This window comes from Sphaeramia orbicularis, chromosome 12 (genome assembly GCF_902148855.1).
Source record: "Sphaeramia orbicularis chromosome 12, fSphaOr1.1, whole genome shotgun sequence".
Lineage (NCBI taxonomy): Eukaryota > Metazoa > Chordata > Actinopteri > Kurtiformes > Apogonidae > Sphaeramia > Sphaeramia orbicularis.
Window position 1 is genome coordinate 16,214,158 of NC_043968.1, and position 14,615 is coordinate 16,228,772.

The 14,615-nt window shown below is 38.1% G+C and overlaps 2 protein-coding genes across 3 annotated transcripts; one reads left to right on the plus strand and one right to left on the minus strand.

Moving 5' to 3' along the window:
• Nucleotides 1-1,782: 1,782 nt before the first annotated feature.
• btf3 (basic transcription factor 3) lies at nt 1,783-7,439 on the plus strand. 2 transcript variants are annotated; one of them, XM_030150355.1, is made up of 6 exons: nt 1,783-1,858; nt 3,235-3,303; nt 4,242-4,355; nt 4,439-4,640; nt 4,740-4,796; nt 6,951-7,439. In XM_030150355.1, exons 2-6 carry the CDS (start codon nt 3,235-3,237, stop codon nt 6,995-6,997), a joined length of 489 nt encoding a protein of 162 aa, XP_030006215.1. In that variant the 5' UTR covers nt 1,783-1,858; the 3' UTR covers nt 6,998-7,439. The 2 variants fall into 2 exon arrangements, with proteins under 2 accessions (XP_030006215.1, XP_030006216.1); XM_030150356.1 differs by having other exon boundaries at nt 1,807-1,920.
• A 1,676-nt stretch (nt 7,440-9,115) lies between these two features.
• ankra2 (ankyrin repeat, family A (RFXANK-like), 2) lies at nt 9,116-13,392 on the minus strand. The gene is made up of 9 exons (XM_030148410.1): nt 13,284-13,392; nt 12,665-12,990; nt 11,768-11,926; nt 11,622-11,687; nt 11,421-11,518; nt 11,156-11,281; nt 11,001-11,067; nt 10,820-10,900; nt 9,116-10,212 (listed from the first exon to the last, which is right to left on the minus strand). Exons 2-9 carry the CDS (start codon nt 12,957-12,959, stop codon nt 10,157-10,159), a joined length of 948 nt encoding a protein of 315 aa, XP_030004270.1. The 5' UTR covers nt 12,960-12,990; nt 13,284-13,392; the 3' UTR covers nt 9,116-10,156.
• Between the last annotated feature and the right edge of the window lie 1,223 nt (nt 13,393-14,615).

A 14,615-nucleotide genomic window follows, 5' to 3' on the forward strand; every position in this document is an offset into this window, starting at 1 on the left:
TGGTTAGTTTAATCAGGACAAAGACCATCCATTTTGGTTGGACCACAGACCAGTTGAGAGTCCATTTGGTCCACACCACGGTCCATGGGAGGTTTCACACCTGAAAATGTGTTTTGGAACTGGAAAGTCTCAAATACCAATATCGACCAAACTGGGTCGGTGTGAAAGCAAGTGCAGCTGACAACTGCAAATAGCACTGATTCAAATGTTGGCAGGGATATCACAGATTCAGTGACTTAATGTTAAATATGTGGTGTTTCCTTTTTATATGGTATCCCCCTAGGTGTTTGGTAAAATATACAGGGGTAAGTTCTAACAGTTAGAAAAAAAAAAAAGAAAAAAATACAAGACCAGAGGATACACCAAATGATGTATGTCAGAAACAGGTTCACTGAGATGAAAGAACTGCAACTACAAAAAGCAAAAATAACATATTGATGATTATGCTTAGAGCGGGAATGTAAATTTTTGCTTTTTATTTTCTCTTAACACATTTTGAAAATAATAATTGTGTAATTGTATTTTAGTATTTATTTATTTAGTCACTGGATAGTGTGCTTTGTCATTAGTTGCAAAGAACAAGATCAGTGCACCAGATTTAGCAGAGAAGCTAATTTCCATCTGTTGTCCTGGACAAACGACCAACATAATAAAACATCACATGGATTACAAAGTACTAATATAGTTGTTGTTGTTGGAGTCTACACAAAACTAAGATGTTCCTTGATGTCTGCAGAGCATGTCCCTCTGTGTGTGTGTGTGTGTGTGTGTGTGTGCGCGCATGCGTGTGTGTGTCTGTGTGTGTATGCATGTCTGTGTGTAGGAACTGTGTAAATTTCTTAAAGTCTTAAACTGAAATGTAAAGAGATGACTATATCACACAATAAGATGTGACTAAAGCCTGTCAGTCATTGTTTCACTTGCTGCATTAGTATATTTAGGAAAACTACAGGTTTGCCTAATATAAGATATGATTTTATCTTTATATGAATGGACAAATTGCTGTGTCCAGTTAATTTACTATCTCATGTAGGTGTTTTTTTCTATAGAATCTGAGTATTTATGTTCACCACCTTGACATCCACCATGTGGGATCAGGAAGGAACATGGTAAACAAATGATAATATGACTGTAATTTTACCAGAACTAGAGATGTTCTAACACCCCCCAGATTTCACCTTATTGTAGATAAAATGTTCACTTTGTAATCTTCTGCCTCTTTGAATTATCTATAAAAAAAAAAAGTTCTACACTACCGCCTTTCCATTATTACTAACTTACAATACATTCTGAATAGACCTGCTCCCCTGGAGAGACTGTTAAAGCACTGATTCATGATCTTCATATCCGTTAATTACACTGAATTAAAAGCACTAACAGTAACTGTCAACACCTATAGTAAGTGATTAGTCTAGCTCTGTTTCAGTCTCAAACATTTTGCACCACACCTGCATGTGATTCATAGTAAAGTTAAATTCCCTCTTAGTGATGAAGAATCTGACAAAACTGCTGAAATAGGTGGTGGTGGTGGGGGGGGGGGCTCACTTGAGGGCTTTTATTGTGAATAATAGCCTTGTATACTGCTTAATAAATGTTGGTCTAAACCATATTTTTCAACACTTTTTGCTACTGTGACGTGTAATTTTCAGTGCATGTCATACATGGAACAGCTTCTTAATTTGATAACTGTCAGCTGCCATAAGTGTTTCCTATGTTGAATCAGATGAAATGCCTGTGAAGCCTGACCCAGGGCGGTAAAACCCATGTGTTCGGTGCTCGGACTTGTGCCCTACGTCACTTCCTCCCTCCTCTCTCGCTTCCATCTTGCTCCCCGCATGTGTCTGCTGTTAGTTTACAGGTCAGTGAGGAGCTTTAAATACCTTCTTCCCTGCACTGTTTTCTCCTGATCGACGTCAAGAGGTAAACGAAAGCCTTTTCCGACCGGATGGCTGAGGTCTGCGGGGGTTTGAGGCTGTCTTTAATCGACGGTGGAGTGTGGTAGACGGGCTACAGTGACAGGCCATCCACTCCACTGCCTCCCACTTAGCTAAGCAGCTAGCTCAAGTTAGCTTAAAACTTCTGGCACTAAAGCTGAACCACACCTTGTATCAGCACAATGGGTGGCGGAATTAGTTAGAAAACGTCTTACTACACTGATATGGCGCTGTCTGCGGATGTTTGGACTGCCTGTTTGGTCAGCTTTAGCCCGCCTTCGCCTGTTGTGTACAGTTCAGATAAGGGTTTTTGCCTTTGCGTTTAAACATTTTTGCACCATGTAGGAAATGTGTTTTTCACTTTAACACGTTATCACTTGTTTTCTTCGTGATCCATTGATAAATAATATTTAGAAGTATTATTAATATCATATCTGACTGCTATTATTAGGTGGTCACTGTAGTTTGACTGTAACACTGAGTACTTTTAGGTTCATGAATACTGTGTCACCGCCGGCTACCACACCTACACAAATGCTGCTGCCTGCTAGAGTGGGTTTGTCGACTAATGCTCTTTTTGTTTGTATACACCTTGTATATTACTAGAATGCGTTGTTTCCAGCTTTAATGCATGCAACGATGTTAGTGGAAGAAGTGTTCAGATCCCTTACTTTAACAAAAATACCACAACCATACTGAAAATACTCCACTACAAGTAAAAACTCTATTCAAAGCCTTACATCAGTTTAAGAATCTAAATATTAACAACCCAATGTAATCAAGTTGGTCTGTGTTTGCTTTAGTAATAAATATGTGACTGTGTATGTTGCATGTTACTGCTATACATGTTTGAGGCTGAGCTCATTCAAGGACTTTGAATGCATCGTAGTAAGGTCATCATGTTTATAGTGCCTCTGTCCTACAAAAAGCACAGAAAAGGGTTGGAAAAATTGAAATCAAAAGCTGCCAAACAATAGTAGTGGAGTCAGGAACTACAGAGGTAAAAACAGTAGCTCTAACTAATGTTAATATTCATGTAAGTTGCATGGGGTTGTGTGATGGTGTGTTTATGTCTCGATGGTACAGTTTTCCACAGTTTTTTTTCCCACTCTGTTTATTGTTTGTAATCCATGATGCATACAGTTTGTAGTGTTGATGAAATATTGTACATTCTAGTATTATAATTGTTTGTTATCAAAAATGTAAAATGAGAATTTAAAAAGATGTGAAGACAGCCAGTCAATACATATAGATTAGTTGGGATAGAAACACTAACTTTATTTCTTTCTGTCTTTTGTAGATGAAAGAAGCAATTATGAATCAAGAAAAACTTGCTAAACTACAGGCACAAGTCCGCATCGGTGGAAAGGTAACCGACCCAATAATTAAGATAGCCTTGTGATGCTTGTGTATGTGCGACTTATGTCAAGGGCATAGAAATCTGTTTAATCACATATAAGGACAGAGGATGCCGTAATGGACCTTGGATCAATTTTAGGGTGAAGACTTCTTTTAAGGATAGGGTAATAAAGTAGGGCTGGAACTAATAATTATTATACCCCCACCCGCTTCAGAGGGCTTATATAGGGCATATAGATATACCAAGAATTCTGTCCGTCTCTCCAAGATATTTGTCCAAAACATTTCTTGGACACTATTCACCTGATTCTTTTCCGATTTTACATGTGCCCTTCTCACAATTTTTGCATTCATTATTATGTTTTTTTAAAGATTTCTTGAAGAGATTGAAAGTTAAGCCTCAAAATTAATCCCTGTGAAGGCAGGGTAGCAGTGAGTGAGAGTGGCAAAGTGTTACTTTTTCACTTGTTTTCTTTGTTGATTAAGCTGTTGATTAAATCCTTGATTAATTGAGTAATTGTTAGGGTGAAAAAATGGTGATCAAATGTCTTGAATGATCCACAACACTAAAGAGGCCAGTTTACTGTCAAAGCATGAAAGAAACTAGAAAATGTTTTACATTTAAAAAAAGCTAATGTAAGAGACTTTTAATTTGGTCATTAATTATCTATATAGACGTTGATTCATTTAGTAATCAACAAAATGTCAACTAAATATTTTAGTAAAGGATGTGCATAAAAGATGTTTTTGGTTATAAAAGCTCAGTGTTCAAGGAGCTTCGAATATGTTTCTTTGATGGTCTACAATTTAATCTGTAGAAGCAATTTTAATGGTTGAAATTGCATTCAGTCAACAATGTACCCTGGTTATTAAAGACTACTAGTTTACAGATGTCAGTTCTTTAAGATTATTTATATCCTGAGCATTTTTTGGTTGAATGTTCTATAGGGTAGTGCTCGCAGAAAGAAGAAGGTTGTACACAGAACAGCAACTGCAGATGACAAGAAGCTCCAGTTCTCTTTAAAGAAACTTGGTGTCAACAACATCTCTGGTATTGAAGAGGTAGGACATGGCTCTGTTTCAGTTTATGGTGGCTGTGTATCCTGTTGCTTTGTTTGTAAATGTGTATTAATTGTATTTTACAGGTTAACATGTTTACAAATCAAGGAACAGTCATCCACTTCAACAATCCCAAAGTGCAGGCCTCCCTTGCAGCCAACACCTTCACCATCACTGGCCATGCTGAGACCAAACAGCTGACCGAGATGCTGCCCGGTATCTTGAACCAGCTGGGAGCCGACAGCCTGACGAGCCTCAGGAGACTTGCAGAGGCTCTGCCCAAACAGGGTCAGTACAGGACCCACCTCGCATACCTGAACCGGTCCCGCTCTGTGGGCTTGTGAAACTCTTCAGGTTTCTCACAGATCCTCTCTGTTCTTGTTACAGCTGGAGATGGAAAAGCACCGATTGCAGCAGTAGAGGAAGAGGACGACGACGTTCCAGGTGAGCACTCGGACACAATCATGTCATCAGGTAGTCATTAGAGTCATTTTTACAAAACCAAGTGCAAACCCCTCCCGCTGCTTGTCAGGTTTTGTCCCAGAAAATTAATCAAAACATCTTAACTAGCCTCCTTCTGACCAATGATTCTACTGAAGATCCTGTGGGGTTAAAAAACAAACTAAGTAAAGGAAACATAGTGTAATGTGAGGATTTGTGAGAGGTGATTCTTTTGACATGTGAACTTTCCTTTGTGATGCAGCCTAATATCTAATCTTATAACAGAGAGGGATTAAAGTAGTAGAGCGCTGACTTATTCATTGTATAATATTTAAGTGACTTTGCTTTACACTTCTGTTTTTGTTTTTGAGTTCCTCAGGACTGTTAACCTGTGCCAGTGCTGAACTGACAAAAAAGATGGGGCATAAGTGGTCATAGGAATACATCTAAGAACATTTCAGTTAAACAGAGTAAACGGTCATAATTACAGCCAGACGTACTCATGCCTCACATGATGTGCATGATGTGACATAAACTCACATCTTTATACAGTGGACAGTTTGACTTGACATTCTCATGTTGTACTTTTAGGCTTTTATATTTTTAAATTCTGTATAGTCTGTTGCTTTAGGTCGTGCAACAAAATATCAAGTTAAGGGTACCATCATTTTTTTTTGTCCAGGCCAGTTCCATTAATGTGCTTTTTAAAATGATTCTGTTAAACCACAATTCAAAAGCAATGTCTGATTTTCATTGGTTAATTTTTAGTTAATTTTTATTTATTATTACTTTTGTTAGTTTCAAGTTATTTCAGTGACCAGTGGGGGTTTTACTTTCTTTTAACTTTCTTTTGTCCTTGTGTGTGTGTGTATATATACATATATGTACTCATAACTAGAGTCAGAAACGATGAGTTTACAAGCCCCTTCCTAAGAACAGAATGAAGGTGGTTTTGTTGACTTTGCCGGGTCTGTTCAGGACTCTTGTATATGTGCAATGTTTGAATCTGGCTGAAACCACTATAAAGCTTTTATCTGTTGTTGGAAACAATGATTTACTTGAAGTGTTTATTTTATAACTGATGTTGTTTGATAAAGCGGTGGATAATAATGACCTCCTGCAGTATTCAGATAATCATTGACAACCTCCCAGCAATTGTCAAAGTGTTTTTGCTTGAAATGTCAGGCCTTAGACGCCAGCACAGTGTTGGTTTAAAGAAAATCTGTCAACAGCATATTCTATGTTACCCTCGTTCACAGTATCATTGGATTTATAAACCACCTGGAAAAAAAACCCTCAAGCGGCTAATAATGTCGGTTCCTACAGCCCTCAGGTGGTGCGTCTGTCAACAACATGCATGTTGATCTGGACTATGTTAAGATCCTGTACACAAGTCTGTGTATGTGTTTTCTGTAACCACTAGTGTAGAAGCATCAACCAGGCTTGACCCTCGATGTTTCTGTTTAAATCCGTGACAGGTTTGCTTTGGTAGCTGTTGAAAGAGGTCATAAAGAGGGGATTCATCAATAACTGATGCTGGCGCTACACAGTTGTGTGTTTGACTCCGGCATTCATTGTTTATAAGATCATACAACCAAGTTTGCTTTTCTTTGTGAAGAAATTGGGTCAAACATGAGGTTGCCATTACAAAAATCTCCACTTTTCCCAGGACTGGCTCAAGATCTCACTAATGTAACAAACGATTACACGTGTATCCAGCAATAAGAGCCGTTAAAGCCTGATGACACGGGGTTAACAGCCATTGCCATCATGTTGTTACTGGAATTAAGTTTCCTTTTTGTTCTCCCACTGAAGGGAACACATTTACTCAGACCTCTTGAATCGCTTCCATTTTAACCCTTGACCTCTTGAACTAAGTCTTCAAGAGGCAGATTTCTCACATTTCACAGTCATCGACGCCAACTTTTTTGATGCTCGTCATTTTTCCAGCTGCTTTCAGTCAGTGTGAACGTGCACATCAGTCTATATAAGAATTGGAAAGATGAGCACAGCATTGTGGCTCCATTACATCTAGTATCGCCTTTCAGATAAACACACTTTTCCTGAATTGTGCTCTGGCACCTCTTGAGTCATTTGCGCAGATGGACGTGCCTTTCTCGCGAACTCATCTGTTTATCGCCAACTCTTTTGTTTCAGATCTGGTGGAGAACTTTGACGAAGCATCCAAGGATGAGGCTAACTAGAGGAAACAGGACTCTGGAGTGTCAAAACCTGACAGGACCATATGGGACACAAGATGTTCTTCAGTTTATTATAAGAGGTAGAAGGTTACAACGGCTGAAGTACCTGTGAATATTCTGTAACGTGCAACACTAAGTATTTGCACACTCTTAAATGAATTAGTATTGAGTCATATTGTTCAGAATAGTACTCTAAAAGTGTTAAAACCAGAGGTTGTAGTATTTAAGGTATTTTAGTACTCATTCTGCCTCTTCTTTGCCACCAGACTCTCCAAATACTCGTGGTGCTGTGTTCTCTATGTCCTGTCTGAGTCGAGAGATTTTATGTAAAATGTGGTGTTAAATGCTCCTGTTGTACATCTGTTTCCTCCATGTTACTGAACATTAATCCTTTGTGGCCTCTCAAAAAGAAACCATATCTGGAATAAACCTTTGCTACTGTCAACAAGTTTGAAATCTATTTTTTCTCCCCCTCTGAAGTACAATTTCTACAACTGAAATACTCATTTCGCTCTTTTGTAGATGGATAGAATGTTAAAGGGAGTCAGTTGATCTTTGGATAGACTCTTTAAAGCAGTGGTTCTCAACTGGTCTATATTTAAGACCCACTATCACCCCTCAATAATAAGCCGTGACCAAAATTAATAGAAGTTAAACTTCTCAAATGTATTTAATAAAAAGACAGTGTGTTTTGAACCTGAGATAATACAGAATATCAAAGTATGCCAACACAGAAGACAAGTTTATTGATTTGCTAAAAAGGGAAATACTCTTCAACGCTAAATTTAGTACATTTTAACCAAAACCAAAAATGTGCACTGGGCTAAAAAATTAAACACACTGAGGTTTCTGTCCTCAATGTAGGTAAAATCCTATCTGATGTAGTTGTCGTTATACCTGAGCTTCAACATGATATGAATATAAACCTTTGGGTCTTTTAAGTTGTGTCTGGTGTTAATAAGCATTACAGCGCATTACCACCACCTACTGTTGGCTAGTGTGAATGGACAGCGCTCACCTCAAATAATAAAGCACAGGATTTGTTTATTTTTTGATCAGGCAAAGCCCCATGACCCATTGAAAATGGGTTTGCGACCAACTTTCGAGTCACGAGCCACCAATTGAGAATCACTGCTTTAAAGTGAACCTGTACTGGTCATGCCTACAACAGTAACTGTGTTTTGTGTTTTACTTATAAGCAAGAGCAGCGCAAATTCAGTTTGAAAAGGATCGCAATAAATGCACCACACTGGACCTTTTTATTACATGAATCACACATGGGGGCAGAACCTATGGGGAGCAGCCATTGCTGGCCAGAAGTGACGTACCCATGTGGTTTCTGGGTGATGGAGTGCGAGTAAACAAGTAGCAGTCAGTGAGCCAGATTGAGTGGATTTCTGCGATTGTTTGTGGAGCCGTTAGCTTTGTACTCCCAGAGAAGTGACCCTAGTGCTGGCCAATAATGTGTCACCTTAGACTGGTATCTGCTGCACAAGGACAGTGACCAGTCCATCACAGCTTGGTAATTGGACAAATCAACGGGTCTTCGTCACTACCGGTGCTGGAACAGCCCATGAAAGAGGCAACATGTCTCTGACTGTGTCTGACTGACTCAGCAGTGATTTAGTACTCCCACATATTTCACAACGGATTATAGCACAAGTTACTAGACAGAACCACTAGTATTATGCGCAATCTCACTATAGGTACCCTTTAACAATTCAACTCAAAGGGTTCAACACAAACATATCAACAGAAATCTACTCACCCTTCATCACTTTCTTCTTGTCTCTGGATAAATTTTTATATAAAGACCTGAGTTAACTGTAACATTCGAGAGATCACTCACTTCTTGGCACTATCCATTATCCAAAAAAATGTGTGCACTTCTTTCTTACCACTTGCCCTATCAGACAGGAGTCTCTAGATTTACCAGCCCAATGGGACATTTAATATGCTCTGAACCACCATAAAAGCCTTATACTCTGTGAATTACTTAATATTGCTACTTGTCATTGCAAAATGACATTACAACCAACCTCACAGACTGATCAATTGTAATTAAACGGCAAGTCTTGAAAAAAACTACCATCACACCTTTAAAAAAATGAAGTCTTCTGATGATGTCATTTAGATTCCTTTTATTTAATAAACACCAGGAATCAATCAAGCAAAGACATAAAATTCTCTGCACATTATTCTTGATTCAAAACTGGATAATCCTAAAAGCTTATGTTTAAAGTTTCCCTTGATAAACATGAATGTGATGCAATTACAAGTCATTCTAGACCAAATGTTTTAATTAAATAAAAGCCTCATTTCAGTGACTGAACAGTAGTGTGACCTTTGAATGGCAGCCAGATAAAATCAGTCTAAGGCTGATGCTAAGGTCAATACAAGTATAAAACACAAACATCCTCAGTGTCCAACAGCACCACTGTAACAGGATTACATCCATGACATCCAACAGACATTGTACCACAATACAGAGGGAAAAAAAAACAAAAAAACAGAATAACTTCAGTCTGACAATTTCAGTACAACACAAAATCTAAAATAAATTAACTAAGTACAATCAAAACAAATGTCTTGGCAGCAAAATAATGCACACATCTGCGATTCTATTTCGCAACAGAACAAAATAAACAGCACCTCAGACTGTACAGGACAGTACAGCTGGCACTCAACTCACCACATTAAAATAGTATTTAAAAGATTGTTATTGTGAATAAGTTACTGTAAGATAAAAACACATAACAGGGAAGGGATAAACAGCTGCTGACTGCATGTTTAGTCATTTACATGAGCTGAACTTTGGAGCAGAGCCATCCAAGCATATCTGTTAACATTAGGTGAAGAGTAGTGAAGAAATGTGCATCACAGCATGTCTTAATACACTGTACATTTAACTTCACACTGCTGAAAACATTACAGTCAGTCTTGACCAAATGTGCTACTCCACCTTCAACATGAAAAGTGCAGAGTACGATAGGTTTTAAAAACTGGGTTAAAATTGAAAAGTCACACATCACAAATCTTTGATGTTCAAATATGACTTAAGGGGATAAGATCTTCGTGTAGGCCAACAATGAGGACAAGCTAAATGATTGTTCAAAGCCTGGTGTTGTGCCTCCAGCTTTTGTTCCCCTAAATCTTCCCACTTCACTCTCTGATTCCCATCAGTAACTTCAGTAAGTGCGCCTCCATCACCTGTTGAACTAAAGAGAGAAAAGCATTTACTGAAAACAGCATCCCTTTTTTATTTGATAATCTGATATTGACCCAAACATCCACCACCAACCAAATACACCCACTGATTTGAAATATGAAATAACTGTTGAACCACTAATCCTATCAATGTATGAAAATAATTGAGGTAGAATGCAGTTTCTCATCTTTTCGTAGTCATCAGATATGATCCATTTGTCTGGTCAGAAGAAGTGGAAACACTGTTCTCTTCTGCAAAATTGATTCATCCATAACTCCAATGTAATCTGACTAATAACAGTGGTTGTAGACACTTGTTTTTATGTTGAGTTAATGATATATTTTGTTGAAGAAGTCACTTTTTCTTAATTTTTTTCTAATTACATCTAATAACCTTTGAGATTACACTGAGCTTTTATGAACATCCACATGATCAATGAATTAAATATAAGGAAACACCTGATTTTACTGAAAAATGCAGAGGATAATGTTATAATATATGGTGATAAATCCCTTGGGAAAGGCAAAAAATATCATTTGGAAGTTGTGACAAAAATAGTTGTGAGTCTTTAAGGTTTAATGTATCTCATATGACAAATCTGTTTAATTTCCACGTACCATTCCGATGGCCCATAGCCACAGCCATGTCCATTGCATTAAAACCAGAGTCGGATTCAATGGTAGGATCAGCCCCACTCTCTGGAAACAAACCCCAACAGTTTTATCACACATATTTACACAAAACAATAACATAGGTTTCTTTGACTGCATGAGCATTTATTAAAACATCTGTCCTCACCTAAAAGGATTTCCACACAGCGTACATGGTTCCCATGAACAGCATACAGCAGAGGGGCTCCTCCATTCTGAAAGCCACAGAGCCAACATCACAGCAGATCGCACAGGGTTTCATTTCAGGATAACATTTTACTTTTTTGTTTGCCAAAAGCTTACCCAGTCATATTCATTGACGTCGACACCACAGTCGATAAGCATCTTCACAATATCAGTGTATCCTTTACTGCAGGCCAAGGACAAAGCACTTTCTCTGCCTTTGGCCAGAAGGTTAGGGTCAGCTCCCTAATGGTGATTAACAACAATATGAGAAAACAACTTAAAGCCATGCATTACTGTCATTATGACTTAGTAACATGTAAAGCATGATTATAGAATTTGTAAAAAAATAAAAATAATTAAAGAGCAAGTAAATTTTCCCTACATTTTGGAGCAAAAATTCAACAACAGCGATTTGCCCATGTGCAGCAGCCCACATTAGAGGAGTAAATCCTTCCTCATCTTGGAGATTGATTACAGTCTCTAATGATATGACACAAAATGATAAAAACATCAGAGTCACTTATGTTTTCTGGTACATCAGTTGAAAAACACTCACATTTCAGGTACTGGTGTAGCTGCCTACCTTGTTCAATCCTGCTGGCCAGAAACACCATTTCTCCTTGAGCTGCTAGCTGATGAATGGACAAAGCTAAAAAGACAAATATGTAGACAATTTACTCACTTATGCTTCAAAACAAAGGTTATTATCAAAACAACTGTTGTACTTACAATGCACCAGCAGAGGAGTGGAAGAGACCTCATTGCCACGGTGTTTATTGGTGAGTGTGGTGGACTGTTTGATAGGGGAGAAATGTTTGGTAGTGGAGGGGGTGTAAACATGCCGCACTTGTATACCCGGAGAAGGTGACGTCTGGATATTGCACTCCGCTGAAAGAGAACAGATACTACTTATTGTACATGTATTCACTATACCTATAGTCCAGTACATCAGGGATCATCACAAAATAATTAAGGTGTCATTCCATACCAACTCAACCAGAATAAAATATGTTTTTATAAGTTCATGTCATGGACTCTCTAATAAAGAAGTCATTTGAAAACCTCTGTTAAATTAATAACTTAATTAATCAACTGATTTAATTTCCAAATTCTAAAGCTCTACTCCAAAAACGTTTTAGTGATTACTGGTTTGGCCCTTGGAGGTAAACATCATTAGTATGTGTGTGCATGCATGCGTGTGTAAGTATGAATGTATGTACTCTAACCAAGTGCCTGTTTTCACTGGACTAGAAATTTGTAGCAAATCAATGAGACACTAATGATAATTCACAATGTATAAAAACAGACAAAAGATTTTCAGTAGTTTCCCCTTTATTGCAACCTAATGTTAACCATGGTAGTAGTAACATTCTATCTATCATTTCAGTAAATGATTTGGTCCTGGGTGAAATCACTTAACATAGCTTGAAAACTGAGAAAACTCAAATTACAAACTCATATCATTGAGAACTATTAGAAAAGCCTTGAGCTTTTATTTCCGTGGAAAAGTGCAGATACACAAGACTTTCTTACTTTCCGTCATTTAAATATTGAGTTTGTATGTAGGAAAAATACAGTAATAAATGCAAATTCATTATAAATTTGGAGACATATAGAGTTAATTACCTTTGAATAAAACAGACGCCACCTCCAGATCGGAGTTGACCTGGTCCTGGATGTTCTTACTGTCCTCTTCATTAAGCGACTTGACGAACCGTGAACACACATTCATGTCAAAGCGGTTTGGCAGGATGAACTTGATCCCCATGGCCACATTCTGGGTGCCTCCGTCATCGGCACCCACCGACTCCTCCGTCTTGATGGCACCCAGGTCTGGCATGACACAAATCCCCTCCATGTCCTCGGCTACCAGAGGACAGTCCGCTGTCCCATGGGAGGCTGACACCGTAACGTTGTCCATCACCGGATCACTACTGAGCACTGACAGGAGACTGATGTGCGGACACAGTTTGAAGCCATATTACACATTTATAATTAGAAGTTCAACACAATTTGTATTGGGGTTAGTGATAACTAATATGCACAAATTAAAGACTAACTGAACGTAATTCCTAAGAAAGAAACAGACTTTTATTAGCTATTTGTTAGCATGCTAGCTATTATGGTTGTAAGCTTAACTCAAATTACAGGCTACAGGGGCTATGTACAATAACATTTAAAACTGAAACACATGCAGCACAACCATAAACAAAATCTTCGTTGTAAAATAAAAGTAATTTCTCACTCGATTAGGCATTGTTTTCTCGGATATCGTCATGCGGATTTCTCCGTTAACCCAATCGTTACGGTGTTTTGGTAGACTTGAGCATGCGCAGTTGAGTTGCCAGTGCATCGCTTATTTAATTCCTTCTCCTTTGGTTCCGGATGATGAAGAATCTTATTAAATTACCAATGAACCAAACGTCTGACATGTCTGTAGGTTTGTAGAGCACATATCTGTCTTACTATGTGTCTTGTCAAGTCAGTGCTCTGCCCTTCTTCATAAATGTAGACTCATTAGATGTGCTCTGTACCACAGAAAAAAAAAAAAAATCCTTGTTTGAACATACATTATAATGCACACAGTAATACTGTATTTTTTGTAATCTCATCTCATATTTGCATTGTGGAGGAGATGCAACCTGGACTCCGTAGGAACTGAAGAAGCAGAATTTTACTGAACACATGTTTAGTAAACTCTGCCATTTTCATCCTGTTCCTCACATTTTTTCAAGTTGGGAGAAATTACACATTCAAAATGAAACTGAAAAACTTAAATGTAAGACAAATTGACAAACAAAATGCTATTTTAGAATGAGCTCTGTCAGGAGCCTGGTGCAACATTAAAATGTTAAAAATTGTCAGTGTCTCAGTAATTACAGTTCAATAGGCTATATTTCCTCAATGCAGAGCTGTGGCTTAATCACCAGTGTCTCTCTTGTTTTTAACTGTCTTCAAAGCCTATATGTTAAAATCTTGACAGCATTTGCTCTAGTAAAATTGTGCTGTTCAGAAAATGTGAATGTTCTTCACGTAGGATGGTCATAGAGAACAAGCCACCTAAAACATAAGATTAAAAATAGTAAGAGGTTTCTATTTAAGTCGTCCCACTGCTGATCTGAAATCCCTGAGGGACACCCAGTTAGTATGCGTTGCCACGGGGAGGCACTGCAGGTTTCTTTGTGATGCAGACACAATGTAATGATAAACAGCATGCACAACTTTTCACCTGTGGATGGTGCTCATGGTCTGCCAGTCAGTCGGGGCAAAGAAAACAGAGTCTTAATATGACTCATCGCATCGTGGGAAATCAGCAACACTCAGTGAGTTGGACACTGATCCATTCAAGAGTTATGGATGTTGTCACTGGACATCATTGAAATATTTCTGGTGTCAGTAATCTACACCTGAACATAAAATATAACAGTGAAAATGACAAGCCTTTTAAAATTTTTAACCAGAAACTATTTCAAATAAATACTGTAATTGTATCTATAGCTTTTCCCACAATGGCTTACTTTATTCACTGTCTTTTTTTAAGCTGAAATCTCATTGTTCAGGGAACTGTAGTAGCTCA

Excerpts from the sequence above, each read along its gene's own strand:
- btf3 (XM_030150355.1), top strand. The coding sequence starts at position 3,235 with ATGAAAGAAGCAATTATGAATCAAGAAAAACTTGCTAAACTACAGGCA. Across the intron at positions 3,304-4,241 it reads AAGTCCGCATCGGTGGAAAG|GGTAGTGCTCGCAGAAAGAA; the intron begins GTAACCGACCCA and ends AATGTTCTATAG. Across the intron at positions 4,797-6,950 it reads AGAGGACGACGACGTTCCAG|ATCTGGTGGAGAACTTTGAC; the intron begins GTGAGCACTCGG and ends CTTTTGTTTCAG.
- ankra2 (XM_030148410.1), bottom strand. The coding sequence starts at position 12,959 with ATGGACAACGTTACGGTGTCAGCCTCCCATGGGACAGCGGACTGTCCT. Across the intron at positions 11,519-11,621 it reads GGCCAGCAGGATTGAACAAG|AGACTGTAATCAATCTCCAA; the intron begins GTAGGCAGCTAC and ends TCATATCATTAG. Across the intron at positions 10,213-10,819 it reads GGCTATGGGCCATCGGAATG|TTCAACAGGTGATGGAGGCG; the intron begins GTACGTGGAAAT and ends TTCTCTCTTTAG.